General features: G+C 40.1%; 1 protein-coding gene and 1 non-coding gene across 2 annotated transcripts; one reads left to right on the forward strand and one right to left on the reverse strand.

Moving 5' to 3' along the window:
• The first annotated feature begins 1,382 nt into the window (after positions 1 to 1,382).
• On the forward strand, positions 1,383 to 16,632 carry LOC131971710 (keratin, type I cytoskeletal 18-like). The gene is made up of 7 exons (XM_059333271.1): positions 1,383 to 2,000; positions 11,313 to 11,395; positions 11,765 to 11,921; positions 12,121 to 12,285; positions 13,961 to 14,086; positions 15,313 to 15,536; positions 16,503 to 16,632. Exons 1-7 carry the CDS (start codon positions 1,578 to 1,580, stop codon positions 16,630 to 16,632), a joined length of 1,308 nt encoding a protein of 435 aa, XP_059189254.1. The 5' UTR covers positions 1,383 to 1,577.
• Positions 16,633 to 17,780: 1,148 nt separating this feature from the next.
• On the reverse strand, positions 17,781 to 17,967 carry LOC131972408 (U2 spliceosomal RNA). The gene has a single exon (XR_009394468.1). It is a non-coding gene; the product is annotated as a U2 spliceosomal RNA (small nuclear RNA).
• Between the last annotated feature and the right edge of the window lie 905 nt (positions 17,968 to 18,872).

Genomic DNA, 18,872 nt, shown 5'->3' on the forward strand with positions numbered 1-18,872 from the left:
CATTCAATTCAAACAAAAACAAAGATGTGATTAAGACTTAAATAAAACGATATAAAAAAACAAACATTTCCGTCATGAGAGAAACTTCAAAATAAAAGATGTTGGAATGAAGCAGAGAAGGATTATGGGAAGCTTCTGATGAAGTTTAGTCTTAAAATAATAACATCATTAATAACTGGTGATAACTTCTGTTATTTCACTGTTAACAACAAACCATAAATTATAATTAAGGACATTTATGAATTATTAGCCATGCTGTCATTTTATTCTGACAGTTTATTGTTGTTGTTGCTGTTTGAGGCCGTTAACCCTCTGGAGTCTATTATCTATTATTCTCTATTATTGAAAACACACATTTTATTTACAGTAATAACTTTATTTATATATGATATGTAGACAAGCTGAGAAAGCCAGTTAAAGTTCAATCATAGGAGTTTTCACAGTGTTCTATTCATGTTTCTAGACAATTTTTAAAATGTGAATTTTCTTTCTACTATGAAAACTATTTCTATTTTTAATTTACATGCAAATATACTGTTTTGTAATTTTATTATTTATTATTTTTTATGCTGTTTTATGTATATCATGATTTTAAAAAAAAAGTACATTTCCCAGACACCTGTGTCTTTAGTTTGTATTCCTATTAGAAATACTTATTTAGATCATCTAAATAAGATGTTTTCTTGTCTTTGTTGGTTTTATTCATTTTATGAAATTTGATGACAATAAGAGAAATATTAAACATTGCCAGGCTTGACCTTGTTAAGCTTAATCTAGGGCTGGGCGATATATCGATATAAAAATATATTTTTAAATATGATATGGAATTAGACCATATCACATATATCGATATGGTTCAATTTCTTTCTTTATATATAAATGCTGCCCTTACTAGGGTTTGTCATATTTAGTTCTTTTGTAATGTTCGTTATTCTTTTCTCATAGAAATATATTTATTTCAGAAAAAGATTGGTTTTATTTCATAGGCTATTTGTATTTAAGATTTTTTTTATTTTTAAATGTGCACTTTATGGAGCTTTGGTTTTTTTTTTAAGCACTCCTGTTGTATTTATGTTCACTTAAATAAACAGTTTCAATAAAACTACTTGTGACATGTCATATTTGACTTTGACTGAACATTTTGTCACTCTGCACTAAAAATATCGGGATATATATCGTATATCGATATCCATCCTAAATATATCGGGATATGACTTTTGGTCCATATCGCCCAGCCCTATCTTAACCTTAACCTTGTTAAGCCTGGTGATGTTGATATCAGAGTTACCATGGATAAAGCTCATTTACTACACACTATCTTTATGAAATTGTCAGCATACCTTTTTGCCTTTGACTCATCTATTCAGTGGGTGTTTTGGGGACAAAGTCTAAGCAATAAGGCCAAAGGTAAAAATGTGATATAGATAGTAGAGGAGTGGTAGGAAGGAATATTGCCTTTCAGAGGGATATATAAGAGCCAAGGTGTCGCCTCTGTCCTCCACTCTCAGCTGCCGAACCCTGTGCCAGAACACACTGCTTCTTCCTCTGATTGATCAGTAACACCTTTTAGGAGCACCATGGAGCCCCTGATGAGACGCCAGACTTCTCAAATTCTTGGTGTCCATTCGTCATCCATTCCCAGACCTCTGCAGGTAGACAGGGCCCACTATGCCCACAGTGTCAGCGGAGGGGCAGGTGGCTATGGGACCAGGATCTCCACGGCTTTTGGCACACGGGTCGGCAACAGCTTCGGGGGTGGCTATGACTACAAATCCACGTCTTCTGGCTCCACTTCTGGAAGCCTGGCCATCACCAACGAGAAGGTAACAATGCAGCACTTGAACGACCGTCTGGCTAACTACCTGGAGACGGTGAGGAGTCTGGAGAAGGCCAACAGCGTCCTGGAGATCAAGATCAGAGAGACCATTGAGAAGAGAGGACCCTTGGAGGGGAGAGACTACAGCAAGTACAATGCCATTATCATGGAGCTGAGGGCCAAGGTAAATCAGTCTTGTTTGTCAGTTAACCCTCTGGAGTCCATCTATTTATTGAAAATACATGTTTTATTTCCTGTAATAACTTTATTTATATATGATATGTAGACAAGCTGAGAAAGCCATTTAAAGTTCAATCATAGGAGCTTTCACAGTGTGATATATATGTCTCTAGACCATTTTTAAAATGTGAATTTTCTTTCTACAATGAAAACTATTACTGTTTTTAATTTACGTGCAAATAGTGTTTTGTAGTTTTATTATTTATTATTATTTCTGCTGTTTTTGTGTGTATAAATGGTCAAAAAAAATGTAAAAATCCATAGAAACCTTTGTCTTTTGTTATTTAAAATAAAATGAAAAATCAGACTGATAGCCAAGTTTGTGTGGAGAAAAAGGAGCCATGCATGTGATGTAAAGACAGACTGAAAGATGCTAAACAGAGACAGAAATTAATGCATAGGAAGTTGACAAATTTAAACCAAAATCTCCTGGACTTCAGAGGTTTAATGCAAACCACAGCACCAGCTACAACCAGTAATGAAAGTGTGAAATCTGGATCTCTTTGGTGTTCTCGTGTTCGTAGACATTGCCGTGTCTCCAAGTAAAGAACTTTAGATTGGCCCAGCTCTCCATCCTCTGTCCACTTTTCTTTCTTGCAAATGTCACATAATGTCTGAGAAAAAGTCAATAAATTATATATATTAATTATATAACCCTAACTAAACCCTACATTTTATAAACTCTTACTTGTATTTCAATGTTATGCTTTTTTATACTTCTACTGCACTCCAATTTGGAGGCCTTTTACCCCACATTTCTTTGTCAGCTTTAAGAATTAGTTACTTTGCATCATGAGGTTGTCAATACAAAAAAATAATCACCAAATATGATATAATATGATTGGGTATGGTATCAAGCAGTATTTAAAGTAGTTAAAAGCTCCACTTTTACTAGCTGCAACATTTACATCAGGGATGGGCAACTTCAATGCTGGAGGGGGCCACAATTTTTCTCCGACACTACCACAGGGCCACATATACACTTCACCAGATATGATGAAACTGCAATTTTAAATATGTTTACAGTGCAGCAACTTAACATATTTCATGCTCAAATGCATGTATTAATAGAAATACGAAAGGTTTGAAGCAATTAAAAAACTGTGATTTCTTTTTTCAGTGCAAGAACAGCAGACCAACATTAATTGCAAGAAGTAATTTCGTGCATTTTTACACTGCACTTTTAAGATTTCATGCTCAAATGCATGTAGTTGTACTGAGGGCCACTTCAAGTGAGGGTGCCCCCGGGTCGTATGCTAATCATAATCCAGTATAATTCTGAAATGGGCCTTTCTACATAATTAGTACATTTATTTCTGGTACTAACAACTGATACCAGTGGTTTTACATCTGTCACATTTTGAATGCAGGATTTTTACTTGCAACAGCAACACTTTAGTATTGGTACTGTTCAAGTAAATGATCTGAGCACTCCACCACCACCAAGTCCTGCTCTCCAAAGTGTTAATGTATATCTCTGACTGACTGATTTCACAACATGTATTACCTGTAGCCTCATTCTTATCTTGACCTCTATATGGAGCTCTGAGAGATAACCTGTGGACTTTTTTATGACTTTTATGACTTACAGCGTGTTATCAAAGGCAGTGCATCCCTCTGCCCAATATAACCGTGTGAAAGTACGGATGAATCCAGGGAGGTACCCGAAATAAACAAGTCACCATAACTGCAGCAGCAACTCCCAACAATACGTAATAAATGAATGCATGCTGCTATAAGATGATTAAAACTTTATACTTTTACTTCATGTGTAGCATTTCTATTGGCAACGATATGTAGAAGTTATGTTAGTAGCACAACACGGTAAAACAACCAGTAACATTAGCTAATGCTGCTGGGGTCATCCCTATGTTCCCCGGGACCTATGTTTTACAAAAGGGGTCCTATGTTCCCTGTTTTTCCCAAAAAAGGTCCTATGTTCCCCGTTTTCCCCCAAAAAGGTCCTATGTTCCCCTATAGCAATACATACTGGGACCTATGTTTTTACAAAAAAGGTCCTATGTTCCCCGTTTTTCCCAAAAAAGGTCCTATGTTCCCCGTTTTCCCCAAAAAAGGTCCTATGTTTCCCTGTAGCAATACATACTGGGACCTATGTTTTACAAAAAAGGTCCTATGTTCCCCGTTTTTCCCAAAAAAGGTCCTATGTTCCTCGTTTTTCCCAAAAAAGGTCCTATGTTCCCCTGGAGCAATACATACTGGGACCTATGTTTTACAAAAAAGGTCCTATGTTCCCCGTTTTTCCCAAAAAAGGTCCTATGTTCCCCGTTTTTTCCCCAAAAAGGTCCTATGTTCCCCGTTTTGCCCAAAAAAGGTCCTATGTTCCCTGTTTTGCCCAAAAAAGGTCCTATGTTCCCCGTTTTTTCCGTAAAAAAGGTCCTATGTTCCCCCTTTTTTCCCAAAAAAAGTAATATGTTCCCCATTTTTCCCAAAAAAAGGTCCTATGTTCCCCTGTAGCAATACATACTGGGACCTATGTTTTACAAAAAAGGTCCTAAGTTCCCCGTTTTTTCCCAAAAAAGGTCTTATGTTCCCTGTTATTCCCAATAAAGGTCCTATGTTCCCCGTTTTTCCCAAAAAAGGTCCTATGTTCCCCGTTTTTCCCAAAAAAGGTCCTATGTTCCCCGTTTTTTCCCAAAAAAGGTCCTATGTTCCCCGTTTTTCCCCCAAAAAGTCATATGTTCCCCGTTTTTTCCAAAAAAAGGTCCTATGTTCCCCTGGAGCAATACATACTGGGACCTATGTTTTACAAAAAAGGTCCTATGTTCCCCGTTTTTTCCGTAAAAAAGGTCCTATGTTCCCCCTTTTTTCCCCCAAAAAGTCATATGTTCCCCATTTTTCCCAAAAAAAGGTCCTATGTTCCCCTGTAGCAATACATACTGGGACCTATGTTTTACAAAAAGGGTCCTATGTTCCCCACAGTCTATCAATCTTTACGGTAGACTCTCAGCATGGTCAGCAGGTCTACTGTTGCATGGCCCACCTTAGCTCAAGCAGCCCAAAACTTAATTTGCACAGCAGCTATTTTCTGGTTATTAGGGACCGAGCACTAACGGTGCAAGGACCCTATTGTAATTGGTCCGTTTTTTATTATTATACTTTTTTTTCCTCAAAGTAAATTGCCTTTTTGGGGGCTTTATCATATTCAAAAACTCACCATTTTTGGAATGTACATACATCTCCGCTTAAATTTACGTATTCTTGTGGTCCCAGGAATGGGCGGGGCAAAATGACTCAACAGCGCCCCCTTGAAAGTCAAGAAAATTCAGCCCCTCGCACAGGAATGTCATATCGGCATGACATTTGGTACATACATGTATCATGGCAAGACGCACCAAAAAGTCTCAAGAACCCATACCCTAAAACGTACAGGAAGTCGGCCATCTTGGATTGAATATGGCGTTTCCTGCTGTTTTGGCCCATTTCCACGTCGCATACTTTAACGAACTCCTCCTACAGATTTTACCTGATCAACTTCAAACTTGGTCAGTAGCATCACAAGGCCTTTGGGATCAAAGGTTATTGAAAGCTTTACAGACGGTCACACTATGTGGGCGTGGCATGGCGGCAAAATATGGTGTCTCGCCATGAAACACGAGACTGTATAACTTCACCATACATTGTCTCATCTGGCCCAAAATTCTTACACGTGATAAGGGTCCACCTCTGAACACACCAACATGTCAATATTGACACACAGTCATAGCGCCCCCAGCTGGCAACAGGAAGTAACAACTTTAACGCCTAGCCCCAGCAGTAGGTTTCTCGTAGAGACACGAAATTTGGTACACACATTAATCATGTGGAGACGCACCAAAAAGCCTCTTGGACCCATACCTCAAACCCAACAGGAAGTCCGCCATCTTGGTTTGAATATCGCACATGTCATCGTTTTTGGCCATTTCCAGGTCGCATACTTTAACGAACTCCTCCTACAGATTTCATCCTATGGACTTCAAACTTGGTCAGTACCATCACAAGGCCTTTGGGATCAAAAGTTATTGAAAGCTTTATCGACGGTCACACTATGTGGGCGTGGCATGCCGCCAAAATATGCCATCTCGCCATAAAACACGAGATCGTTATAACTTTCCCATTCTTTGTCCCATCTGCTACAAATTTCTCATGCTTCATCACAGTCCAGCCCTTAACACTTCTACATAACAATATTTCATAAAGGCAGAAACGGCAGCATGCCCCGACACGCGTGGACTGCGAGGGCCCGTTCAGTACTGCGCGCAGTCCTAGTTAGGGACCGAGCACTAACGGTGCGAGGACCCTATTGAAATTGGTCCGTTTTTTATTAGGGACCGAGCACTAACGGTGCGAGGACCCTATTGTAATTGGTCCGTCTATTATTATTTTTCTCCTTCTCCCAAATGAATTGCCTTTTTGGGGGCTTTATCATATTCAAAAACTCGCCAAATTTGGAATATACATAAATCTCACGAGAAATTTACGTATTCTGGTATTCGCGGGAATGGGCGTGGCAAAATGACTCAACAGCGCCCCCTTGAAAGTCAAGAAAATTCAGCCCCTCGCACAGGAATGTCGTATCGGCATGAAATTTGGTACATACATGTATCATGGCAAGACGCACCAAAAAGTCTCAAGAACCCATACCCTAAAATGTACAGGAAGTCGGCCATCTTGGATCGAAAATGGCGTCTCCTGCTGTTTTTGCCCATTTCCATGCCGCATACTTTAACGAACTCCTCCTACAGATTTTACCCGATCTACTTCAAACTTGCTCAGTACCATCACAAGGCCTTTGGGATCAAAAGTTGTATAAATCTTACCCGACGGTCATACTATGTGGGCGTGGCATGGCGGCAAAATATGGCGTCTCGCCATAAAACACGAGATTGTTATAACTTTTCCATTCTTTGTCCAATCTGGTCCAAACTTCTCATGCTTCATCAGAGTCCAGCCCTTAACACTTCTAAATCAGAATATTTCATAAAGCCCCGCCCCTTATGCTTTATCCACGCCCCCTTTCATAAAATGACCACGTTGCATACTTTACATAACTCCTCGGACAGATTTCACCCCATGGACTTCAAACGTGGTCAGTACCATCAGAAGGCCTTTGGGATCAAAAGTTGTATAAATCTTTATCACTTGTCACACTATGTGGGCGTGGCATGGCGGCAAAATATGGCATCTCGCCATAACACACGAGACTGGGTAACTTGACCATACATTGTCCAATCTGTCCCAAATTTCACACACGTGATTAGGGTCCAGCCCGGAACACACCCACGTGTCAATATTGACACACAGTCATAGCGCCCCCTGCTGGCAACAGCAAGTAACATCTTTTACGCCTAGCCCCAGCAGTAGGTTTCACGTAGAGACACGAAATTTGGTACACACGTGTTTCATGTGGAGACGCACCAAAAAGCCTCTTGGACCCATACCTCAAACCCAACAGGAAGTCCGCCATCTTGGTTTGAATATTGCACTTGTCATCGATTTTGGCCATTTCCAGGTAACATACTTTAACGAACTCCTCCTACAGATTTCATCCAATTCTCTTCAAACTTGGTCAGCACCATCACAAAGCCTTTGGGATCAAAAGTTGTATAAATCTTTACCGACGGTCACACTATGTGGGCGTGGCATGGCGGCAAAATATGGCGTCTCGCCATAACACACAAGACTGTATAACTTGCCCATAAATTGTCCAATCTCTCCCAAATTTCACACACGTGATTAGGGTCCAGCCCAGGACACACCCACGTGTCAATCGTGACACACAGTCATAGCGCCCCCTGCTGGCTACAGGAAGTAACATGTCTTACACCTACCACAAGCACAGTGGTAGGAGACACGCAATTCGGTACGCATAGGGACTGAGCCAACAGCGCCGCGTCTGATGTGCCCTCCCCTGATGGCGCCTCCCCCGACGGCTCCACTCTGCGAGGGCCCGTTCAGTACTGCGCGCAGTCCTAGTTATTATTATTATTCCCAAAAATAAATCGCCTTTTTGGGGGCTTTATCATATTCAAAAACGCCCCATATTTGGAATATACATAAATCTCTGGTGAAATTTACGTATTCTTGTAGTCGCGGGAATGGGCGTGGCAAAATGACTCAACAGCGCCCCCTTGAAAGTCAAGAAAATTCAGCCCCTCGCACAGGAATGTCGTAGAGACACGAAATTTTCTACGTCCATGTATCATGGCAAGACGCACCAAAAAGTCTCAAGAACCCACACCCTAAAACGTACAGGAAGTCGGCCATCTTGGATCGAAAATGGCGTTTCCTGCTGTTTTGGGCCATTTCCACGTCGCATACTTTAACGAACTCCTCCTACAGATTTCATCCAATTCTCTTCAAACTTGGACAGTAGCCTCACAAGGCCTTTGGGATCAAAAGTTGTATAAAGCTTTACCGACAGTCCCACTATGTGGGCGTGGCATGGCGGCAAAATATGGCGTCTAGCCATAACACACAAGACTGGATAACTTGACCATACATTGTCCAATCTGTCCCAAATTTCACAAACGTGATTAGGGTCCAGCCCGGGACACACCCACGTGTCTATATTGACACACAGTCATAGCGCCCCCTGCTGACTACAGGAAGTAACATGTTTTACACCTACCCCGAGCACAGTGGTAGGAGACACGCCATTTGGGAAGCATAGGGACAGGGCCCACATCGCCGCGCCCGACGTGCCCTACCCCGAGGTGCCCTCCCCCGACGGCTTCACTCTGCGAGGGCCCGTTCAGTACTGCGCGCAGTCCTAGTTATTATTCTTTTTCATAACCAATAGTAATTGCCTTTTTGGGGGCTTTATCATATTCAAAAAGTCATCAAATTTGGAATATACATAAATCTCACGTGAAATTTACATATTCTAGTTGTCGCGGGAATGGGCGTGGCAAAATGACTCAACAGCGCCCCCTTGAAAGTCAAGAAAATTCAGCCCCTCGCACAGGAATGTCGTAGAGACACGAAATTTGGTACATACATATATCATGGGAAGACGCACCAAAAAGTCTCAAGAACCCATACCCTAAAATGTACAGGAAGTCGGCCATCTTGGATCGAAAATGGCATTTCCTGCTGTTTTTGCCCATTTCCACGTCGCATACTTTAACGAACTCCTCCTACATATTTGACCCGATCAACTTCAAACTTGGTCAGTACCATCACAAGACTTTTGGGATCAAAAGTTATTGAAAGCTTTACCGACGGTCACACTATGTGGGCGTGGCATGGCGGCAAAATATGGCGTCTCGCCATAAAACACGAGATCGTTATAACTTTCCCATTCTTTGTCCTATCTGCTACAAATTTCTCATGCTTCATCACAGTCCAGCCCTTAACACTTCTACATAACAATATTTCATAAAGCCCCGCCCCTTATGCTTTATCAACGCCCCCTTTTACAAAATCACCACGTTGCGTATTTTACATAACTCCTCCAACAGATTTCGTACCATTGACTTCAAACTTGGTCAGTACCATTACAAGGCCTTTGGGATCAAAAGTTATTGAAAGCTTTACAGACGGTCACAGTATGTGGGCGTGGCATGGCGGCAAAATATGGCGTCTCGCCATGAAACACGAGACTGTATAACTTCACCATACATTGTCTCATCTGGCCCAAAATTCTTACACGTGATAAGGGTCCACCTCTGAACACACCAACATGTCAATATTGACACACAGTCATAGCGCCCCCAGCTGGCAACAGGAAGTAACAACTTTAACGCCTAGCCCCAGCAGTAGGTTTCACGTAGAGACACGAAATTTGGGACACACATTAATCATGTGGAGACGCACCAAAAAGTCTCTTGGACCCATACCTCAAACCCAACAGGAAGTCCGCCATCTTGGTTTGAATATCGCACTTGTCATCGTTTTTGGCCATTTCCAGGTCGCATACTTTAACGAACTCCTCCTACAGATTTCATCCCATGGACTTCAAACTTGGTCAGTACCATCACAAGGCCTTTGGGATCAAAAGTTATTGAAATCTTTACCGCCGCTCACACTATGTGGCCGTGGCATGGCGGCAAAATATGGCATCTCGCCATAACACACGAGACTGCATAACTTGACCATACATTGTCCAATCTGTCCCAAATTTCACACACGTGATTAGGGTCCAGCCCGGGACACACCCACATGTCCATCTTCACACACAGTCATAGCGCCCCCTGCTGGCTACAGGAAGTAACATGTTTTACACCTACCACAAGCACAGTTGGAGGAGACACGCAATTTGGTATGCATAGGGACTGATCCAACAGCGCCGCGTCCGATGTGCCCTCCCCCGACGGCTCCACTCTGCGAGGGCCCGTTCAGTACTGCGCGCAGTCCTAGTTTTATAGTTATTTTTTTTGTCTTTTTAAATAGGGTTAGAGTTAGGGTTTGGCCTATTTGCCATGGAATTTGCCAGTAATGGTGGAAAAAGTAACAGACCGGGGCGGCTGTGGCTCAGTTGGGAGAGTTGGTTGGCCCCCAACCGAAGGGTTAGTGGTTCGATCCCTGACCATCGCAGCCTACATGTCGAAGTATCCTTGAGCAAGATACTGAACCCCAAATTGCTCCCAATGTGCTGTGTTCATCGGTGTGTGAATGAATTCCCAATGGTGGCAGGTGGGACCGTTTAGGGTAGCCTCTGCCACCAGTATGAATGTGTGTGTGAAAGGGTGAATGAGCGCAGTCTGTAGTGTAAAGCGCTTTGAGTGGTCGCAAAGCGACTAGAAAAGCGCTATGTAAGTGCAGGTCCATTTACCATTACCGGGGAAGATAAACAAGCTCCCATGCTGCTAAGCTAGTGTCTAAGCTAGTGGTCCATGGCTGCACTGGACCCACTATTGGCATGGCATTATTGTGAAATTAAACTTTCTGTAAAATGTAATGACCACAAAGCACACAGTATTTGGTCGGGATCACAAACAGAAAAGGTGCAATGTTGTGTGGTGTTTTGATGAGTTAGCATGTTAAACAGTAGCTAAAAGAGGTCATTGTTTGTCCTCCCAACGGTCTCTGATGAAAACAGAAAGCTACTCATCTGTGTTTATTATCTACTCCAACTAACTCATTTTGTGGTTAACAATGTCCACACATCAATTAGCTGAGAAACTCCATCATTAATCTAACTGTCCAGGCTGCAGGAATGTTGGCGCTGCTGGTTTACCACACAAAGCAGTCCCGGATTCATCTGTATGCAATTTTGTTTATAGTGAAAATAACAAAAATGATTTATTTCTTACAGATACATGACATGATCAAGGGCAATGCACATCTTGCTATCAGTCTTGACAACGCACGCCTGGCTTCAGAAGACTTCAGAGTCAAGTGAGTGTTGAGCTTTAACCCTTTGGAGTCTTGGCGCTATTTTGTCGGTTATTTAATACTTTTCACTCTGACACTTAAAAAATCTTTACCATGCTGGTGTTGGTATCAGTTTTTTCAGCACAACCGCACCTTTATGAGCTGATAATTATTTTTTCACTTTGACTTACTGGATCAACATTTATTCATAATAGCTGCATTAGAGGGAAGCTGACAGCTCGACGTTGCTTCAATTTTATATTGTGACGTCATGAAGAAGTAGAATGAAGAAGTAATGTGCTGGTGTTTTCATGGACGCCATAGTATTAAATACAAGGTCAAACTCCATCGAGGCAGCATGAACATATCTGAAACACAATTATGTTTGTTTAGGATGGAGTATGAGATGGCCATGCGTCAGACGGTGGAGGCTGATGTGGCCAGACTGAGGAAGCTTTTGGATGACACTAATGTTATTCGCTTGCACCTGGAGAGCGACATCGAGTCTCTGAAGGAAGAGCTGATCAACCTGAGGAAGCACCATGAGACGGTAAGGGACACTGATCAGGAATTATTTGTATGGCAACAACTGTTTTGGCCTAATCCAACTCAATGAAAGGAGAAACATATTGAGTAGACAAAATGAATGTAAATAGAAGTGTAAATACTGGCCATTTAACCTCTTTGCACAGGATAACCCCACTAACCTGATCCAGGAAATCACTCCCTGACTATTTCCCCCTAAACAGGATGTTGCTGAGCTGCGTGCCCAGATCACTCAGGTTGGCGTCCATGTGGATGTTGACGCTCCTAAAGGACAAGACTTGGCCAGGATCATGGAGGAGATGAGGGCTAAATATGAGAAGATAGCACTGAAGAACCAGGAGGAGCTCAAAGCATGGCATGAATCTCAGGTATTTTGTCTCTCAGTGGATTTTCCATCCATCTGCTTTTGGTATTGCTGCTTGCAACATTCTCATGCAGCATATCAGAAAAGATCCATTCAACTTCACACTCAACAGTGCAAGTCATGCAATGTGCAGTGACAGTCAAACATACAAAGTTATGTGTTTTGGGGTGAAAAAATAGTTTTATCCATCCATTTTCCTCTACTTATCCGGGGCCGGGTCGCGGGGGCAGCAACGTCCAGCTCCTCCTGGGGGCCCCGAGGTGTTCCCAGGCCAGACGTTCACATGAATATGTCCAAATCGTATCTGCTGATTATTTCATGTTCATAATTCATAGTACTCTTAAAGGAATATACTAATATTTTAGAAGATATGTTTATTAGCTTCCTTTTCGAGACTGAGATGAGAATATTGACTGTAGATATAAAGTCTGCAGATAGCTTAGCATAAAGACTGGAAACGAGGAAATAGCTAGCAAAGACAAACATGGTCATTCAGACATCATATCTATATCCACAAAATGTAGGTGCAATAGCACAAAGCATTCACAAGTTAGAACATTTCTTGTAATACAAACCCTTCCCACAGCCTTTTAGCAACCTTAAAGGCCCAGCTATTCTGCCCTACAAAGCCTAACTGCAGTAACTACATTTTTGGTAAAAGTTGAGTTATAACTAAAAATGAACTCCTTGATGTCTGTTTTATCTTGTGACAAAGTTTTAGTTTTCAATTTTTGCTTTATTTCTGAGAAATAATTATATAAAAACCACAAACTCAAAATCAAGCAGTAGTTGCAGTTACCATGATCTGCTGTGGATATATATATATACTAATTTAAACATAAAATGATAGAAATTATATGTTTATTTAATAAGGAAATTATTATCTAGATGTTATTAGGAAAAAAGTACAATTATATTAAGACTAAAATATAACATTTCTTTATAATATTAAGTCTAAAATATGCACATATTTGAATAGAGTTGTTTAACACTTTTAAACAGACTGATAACAAAATCAATTTGAAAATGTTAATTTAATGAAAACTAAATATAAAAGCTGAAAGAAGACAACAACATTATAGTTACTGTACTCTATTTATCATTACTATTAGAACCTTTTACAGCAAAACCAGAGTGCAGTAACTACATTTTTGGGCTCAAAGATCAAATAAATCGTCAAGATTTTTTTAGCATAAATATTACATCATCAATACATGTAGAAATAAGTGTCATATTACTTAACTACATATAACCAATCTGGCTGGCCAGTTAAAATATGTTAAACAACTTTAAAGCATTTTTTCTCAGTTTTACCTTTTGACTAGTTACTGCAGTTAGACTTTGTAGGGCAGTATATATCAAAACTAAACAGAGTAAATTTTCCCAGCTAAAGATATTCTGTACCAAGTTTGGTTTTGATTGCTCAAAATTTGTTGGAGGAATAGTGAAAAAACAGATAACTACCTACTGCGTATCTTAATGAACCAACTCCTAATAGTCGTGGATGGAAACAAGCACTCTTTTGCATTTTCTTTTTCAGATTTTCTCAATATTGGGTTAAAATTTGCAATACGTTTGGATGGAAACCTGACAAACGTCAGTTTTTGTAAAACATATTTGGGTGGTCTAGCTGAGTTTGTAAGTAACCTTTTCTGTATATTTTTGTATGATGTATCCAGATCACAGAGGTGCAGGTCCAAGTGACTGAGAGCACAACAGCTCTGAAGGAAGCCACGACTCTGGTGTCTGAAACTAGGAGGAGGTATCAGGCTATGGACATTGACCTTCAGTCTGCACTTAGTATGGTAAGAACATCTGTGCTCATAATTAGTGCATATTTATTGTACAGACATGACTGTAATCAATCAAACCTACTCTTCACTGCAAAAAAAAAGGTAATCTAAAAACAAGATAAAAACACTAAATCTGAGGGAAATGATCTTGCTGCATGGACAGATAATTTACCTTGACAAGATTTCTTAAATTAAGATTATTAAATCTAGAAATAAGCATGTTGAACGCTTAAAATAAGAAATAAACTCAAATAAACTCAATAAAAAATACATTATTTAACACTTCTAAATCTAAAGTTTTTTTTATTTTGGTAAGAAACAAATAATTGTAAGGTCACTCTGCTCGGGCCAGTTCATCGCTGCTTGCAGCTTTAATTTATCTTGTTTTAAGAGTTAATTTCTTATTTTAACCCTTTATCAGGCAAATAACTATATTTGGTAAATTCAGGTAATATTTAGAGAAAAAAAGTTGCAAATTTACTAGATTAAAGTGGCAAATCTACAAGAAAAAATGTCGCAGATTTATGCGATTTAAAGTGGCAAATCTGTGCGAAAAAAGTCGCAGATTTACGAGCAAAAAGTGGGAAAAAACAACTTTTTTCTCCTAGATTCACCACTTTAAATCTCATAAATCTACGCATTTTTTTTCTTGTAGATTTGCCATTTTAACCTAGTAAATTTGCAGTTTTTTTCTGGAATTTTTATTATTGTTTCTTTTTTTTACACATTCTAGCAGTATGTAATATCCTCCAATATTCTCTAGGGTTGAAATTTAGAATTTGCAAGTACTTCAATGAGTGTCCTATTAAGGGTTAAAGTGGTGAACCTGGGAGAAAAAAGTTACTTTTTTCCCACTTTTTTCTCGTAAATCTGCGATTTTTTTCGCGCAGATTTGCCACTTTAAATCTGCAACTTTTTTCTTGTAGATTTGCCACTATAACCATGTAAATTTGCAGCTTTTTTCTCGAAATATTACCTGAAGTTACCAAATATAGTTATTTGCCTGATAAAGGGTTAAGCATACAACATGCTTATTTGTAGATTTAATATATTATATTATATAATATTAATATAATCTTAATTTAAGAAATCTTGTCAAGTGAAATTTTCCCTCAGATTTAGTGTTTTTATCTTCATTTTAAACACATTTTTTGCAGTGTTGGCAAAAGGCAAACAAAACATCTTTCTGTTTCTCTACTGCATCATTCAAATGAAGCTTTTTCTTTGCCTTTAAACAGAAAGCAGCCCTTGAGGCCACTCTGCGTGACATCGAGGCGCGTTACAACATGGAGGTAGAGAAGTACAACGTGATCATCCTGAGGCTGCAGGAGGAGCTCACTCAGATCCGCACCGACATCGGACAAAACACGAGAGAGTACGAGCACCTGCTCAACATCAAGGTGAAACTGGAGGCCGAGATCGCCGAGTACAGGAGGCTGCTGGACGGAGAGGGAGACTTTAAGTGAGTATGAAGAGAGGAGGCGGGACGTTCTGGTGTAAAAACTGCTTGATCATACCTTTGCTGAAAGCCAACCATTATTAGCTCTGAGCGACATTACTGCTCTGTTCCTCTCAGGAAAGTTTATGCAAATTAGATTCAAATAAGCTTCATGCAAACATGAAGAGAGACGTTGATATGGAAAGTAAAAGGAGTTAATTTGCTTCAAAACAAAAGTCTTTTCATCTGCTTCATTTCAACTGCTGAATTTCAGCATGTGGATTCCAGATAACTTTATGACACAGTATGTATTTGATGCCAAAATAATGACATAAAGCATTAGATGCTGCAGGGGGCCACAATTTTTCATGGACACTACCACAGGGCCACATATAGGAGCGTGCACTTAACCAGATATGATGAAACTGCAATTTTAAATATGTTTACAGAGCAGTAACTTAACATATTTCATGCTCAAATGCATGTACACTGCAAAAAAGGTGTGTCTAAAAACAAGATAAAAACACTAAATCTGAGGGAAATGATCTTGCTGCATGGACAGATAATTTCACTTCACAAGATTTCTTAAATTAGGATTATTAAATCTAGAAATCTAAATTGGTTTTATCTTAAGAACCAAATAATTTGCAGTGTATAACAGTATAAATAGGAAGAAAAGATAAGAAAATAGAAAAGGTTTGAAGCAAATAAAAAAATAACCACTTACTGTGACTTCTTTTGTTTTCAGTGTAAGAACAGCAGACCAACATTAATAGCAAGAAGTAATTTTGTGCATTTTTACACTGCACTTTTAAGATTTCATGCTCAAATGCATGTAGTTGTACTGAGGGCCACAACTGGAGGCCCCCGGGCCCATCCCTGACATAAAGGATCTTATCCCAGAGCATAAACTGGGACTATATCAGTTTTACTCATAACAAAGAACAGCCTTGTATTGATTTTACTCTTTTTTTCTTCTTTTTTTTTCAGACTGGAGGATGCAGTTGATTCAAAGATGGTCCAGACCAAAGTGGTGACAGTCACTCAGACTCTGGTGGACGGCAAAGTGGTGTCAGAGAGCAAAGACATCAAATCCAGTGAAAAGCTTGCTGCTAATTAAAAACTAGGGGAAACCCTTCATAACAAAAATAAAAATGAATAAGAAAAAGTGTGTCATCAGGCCTATGACTGTTTCTTAGTTCTGTGTTTCTGGGCGAAAAAATAGTTATATACCCATCCATCCATCCATTTTCCTCCTCTTATCCGTGGCCGGGTCGCGGGGGCAGCAGGTTAAGCAGGGCATTCCGGATGTCCCTCTCCCCAGCCACAATGTCCAGCTACTCCTGGGGTCCCGAGGTGTTCCCAGGCCAGGCGGTCACATGAATATGTCCATATCATATCTGCTGATTATTTCATGTTCATAATTCATAGTACTCTTCAAAGAATATACTAAAATTTTAGGAGATATGCTAATTAGCTTCCTCTTCGAGAGTTATGAGAATGTTGATCTTGTGACTGTAGATAAGGGCTGTGTCCCAAAGTCAAGGAAGGATGCTCAAACGGCTGGATTTGAAGGACACTACGTCATCGACATCCGCCGAAGGACTGTCCCAATGTCGAGGATGCTCCGGAGGACAGAGTCCTTCTTTTGCCCAAATTCCGAGGATGCATGTGTGTATCCTCCGTGCGCTCCGACTACCCATAAAGCATTGCCCACACCGGTCTACCGGGGGATTTAAAAATGGCGAGCGTAGAAACAGTGACGCCGGCGGCGCAATTTGCATTTAAATATGTAGATATTTTCAATTTACACTGAATGTTATCACATAACTTACAAAACGTGTGTTCACAGTCAAGCAAAAACATATGAATAAGCATATGCCAGAATATTAAGCTTAAAGATAATAAACGTCATCTTGATACATTGCCGGTTAAGTTAATTAATGCCGTCTCAGTCGCTAAAGTTATTGTTTATTAATTTATATGCGTCCGATGATGATGTACTATGTGCAACTGTGCCATTCAGAAAGTTATACATTTCTTTATTGTGTTTACAGGGACCGAAAGTCCGCTATTATCCGTTATTGTTATTTATAAATAACTGTTACTGTAGCCTACTGTAATATAAAAAATAAAAAATCACAGAACATATTTTCATGATGAATTATGCGCCGCTGCATTCATGGCACTAAGTAGCGGCCGAATTCAGCCAGGATCAGTTAAATATTCAGGTTTAATCCACTTTATGATTTTTACTTGATAAATCGTGGAGATTCAACCTTAAGGCATCTTCTTCCATTTTCACAAATATGTTTCAGAGTGCTGATGCCAGAGACACATTCATGTCGTGAACTGATTTTGAAATTGCGGCGCTGAATTTATTTATTTATTTTTTATTAAACTGATAAGAACAGATACTACACTTGATCTTAGCCAAAGGGCCGAGAGCGGCGCTGAAGTTAAGCAGGACGTCCAATTACGCAATGACGCACAGCTGCACACTCCGAAGGCTGTCCCATTTGTGCATTACACCAGTCAAAGGAAGGACTCTTGCCTTGCCTTCGGAGGACCCGACTCTGAAGGAAGGATCCTACCAAGGAAGGATCCTTGACATTGGGACACAGCTATAAAGTCTGCAGATAGCTTAGCATAAAGACTGGAAACTAGGAAATAGCTAGCATGGCTCTGTCCAAAGGTAAAAACATCTGTTTTCATTTCATCTAAAAAGAAAAGCATTTGCATAATGGTAAATGGACCTGCACTTATGTAGCGATCACTCAAAGCACTTTCAAACATTCAGACTGGTGACCTAAACGTCTTGCCACCTGCCACCATTGGGAATTCATTCATTCAACACAGCTTTGGGAGCAATTGGGGTTTCTGTTTCTTGCCCAAGGATTGACATGTAGAGGGATTGAACCACCAACCTTCCGATCAGTGGCCACTTTAACACTTCAGTCAAGCTAGCTGTTTCCCCGACTAACCAATCTTTTATCCAGGTTTTTATACCAGCTACTGACAGTAGACTCTGTCAGCAGAGTCAAAGAAAGCTTATGAGCTTGTTTTTCCAAAACTTTGTGAACTTTTTTCCATTTCATATGAGTAAGATTTGTCCATTGCAGCCATAGATTGTGTAGCCGTAGAAAATATGGACTGCAGTCTCCATAACATCACCTATAGTTTTGTGACGAGCCAATGTGAAGCTTGGTGTGGTGGTCCTAGCATCACCATCTTGGCAGTGCCTGGCTCCTGCTAACTCTCAGCTTCTCCAAAAATGGGGAAAGAGGTGAAATATGCCAAATTAACTTTATGCCTTACTATATTTAAACAGCAGAGTTATATACAAATACAACCCGTCAC

The sequence above is a fragment of the Centropristis striata genome, chromosome 5, assembly GCF_030273125.1.
Source record: "Centropristis striata isolate RG_2023a ecotype Rhode Island chromosome 5, C.striata_1.0, whole genome shotgun sequence".
Classification (NCBI taxonomy): Eukaryota; Metazoa; Chordata; class Actinopteri; order Perciformes; family Serranidae; genus Centropristis; species Centropristis striata.

Coding starts and splice junctions, on each gene's coding strand:
- LOC131971710 (XM_059333271.1), top strand. CDS start 1,578: ATGGAGCCCCTGATGAGACGCCAGACTTCTCAAATTCTTGGTGTCCAT. Junction 14,087..15,312: donor TTCAGTCTGCACTTAGTATG/GTAAGAACATCT, acceptor GCCTTTAAACAG/AAAGCAGCCCTTGAGGCCAC. Junction 15,537..16,502: donor GACGGAGAGGGAGACTTTAA/GTGAGTATGAAG, acceptor TTTTTTTTTCAG/ACTGGAGGATGCAGTTGATT.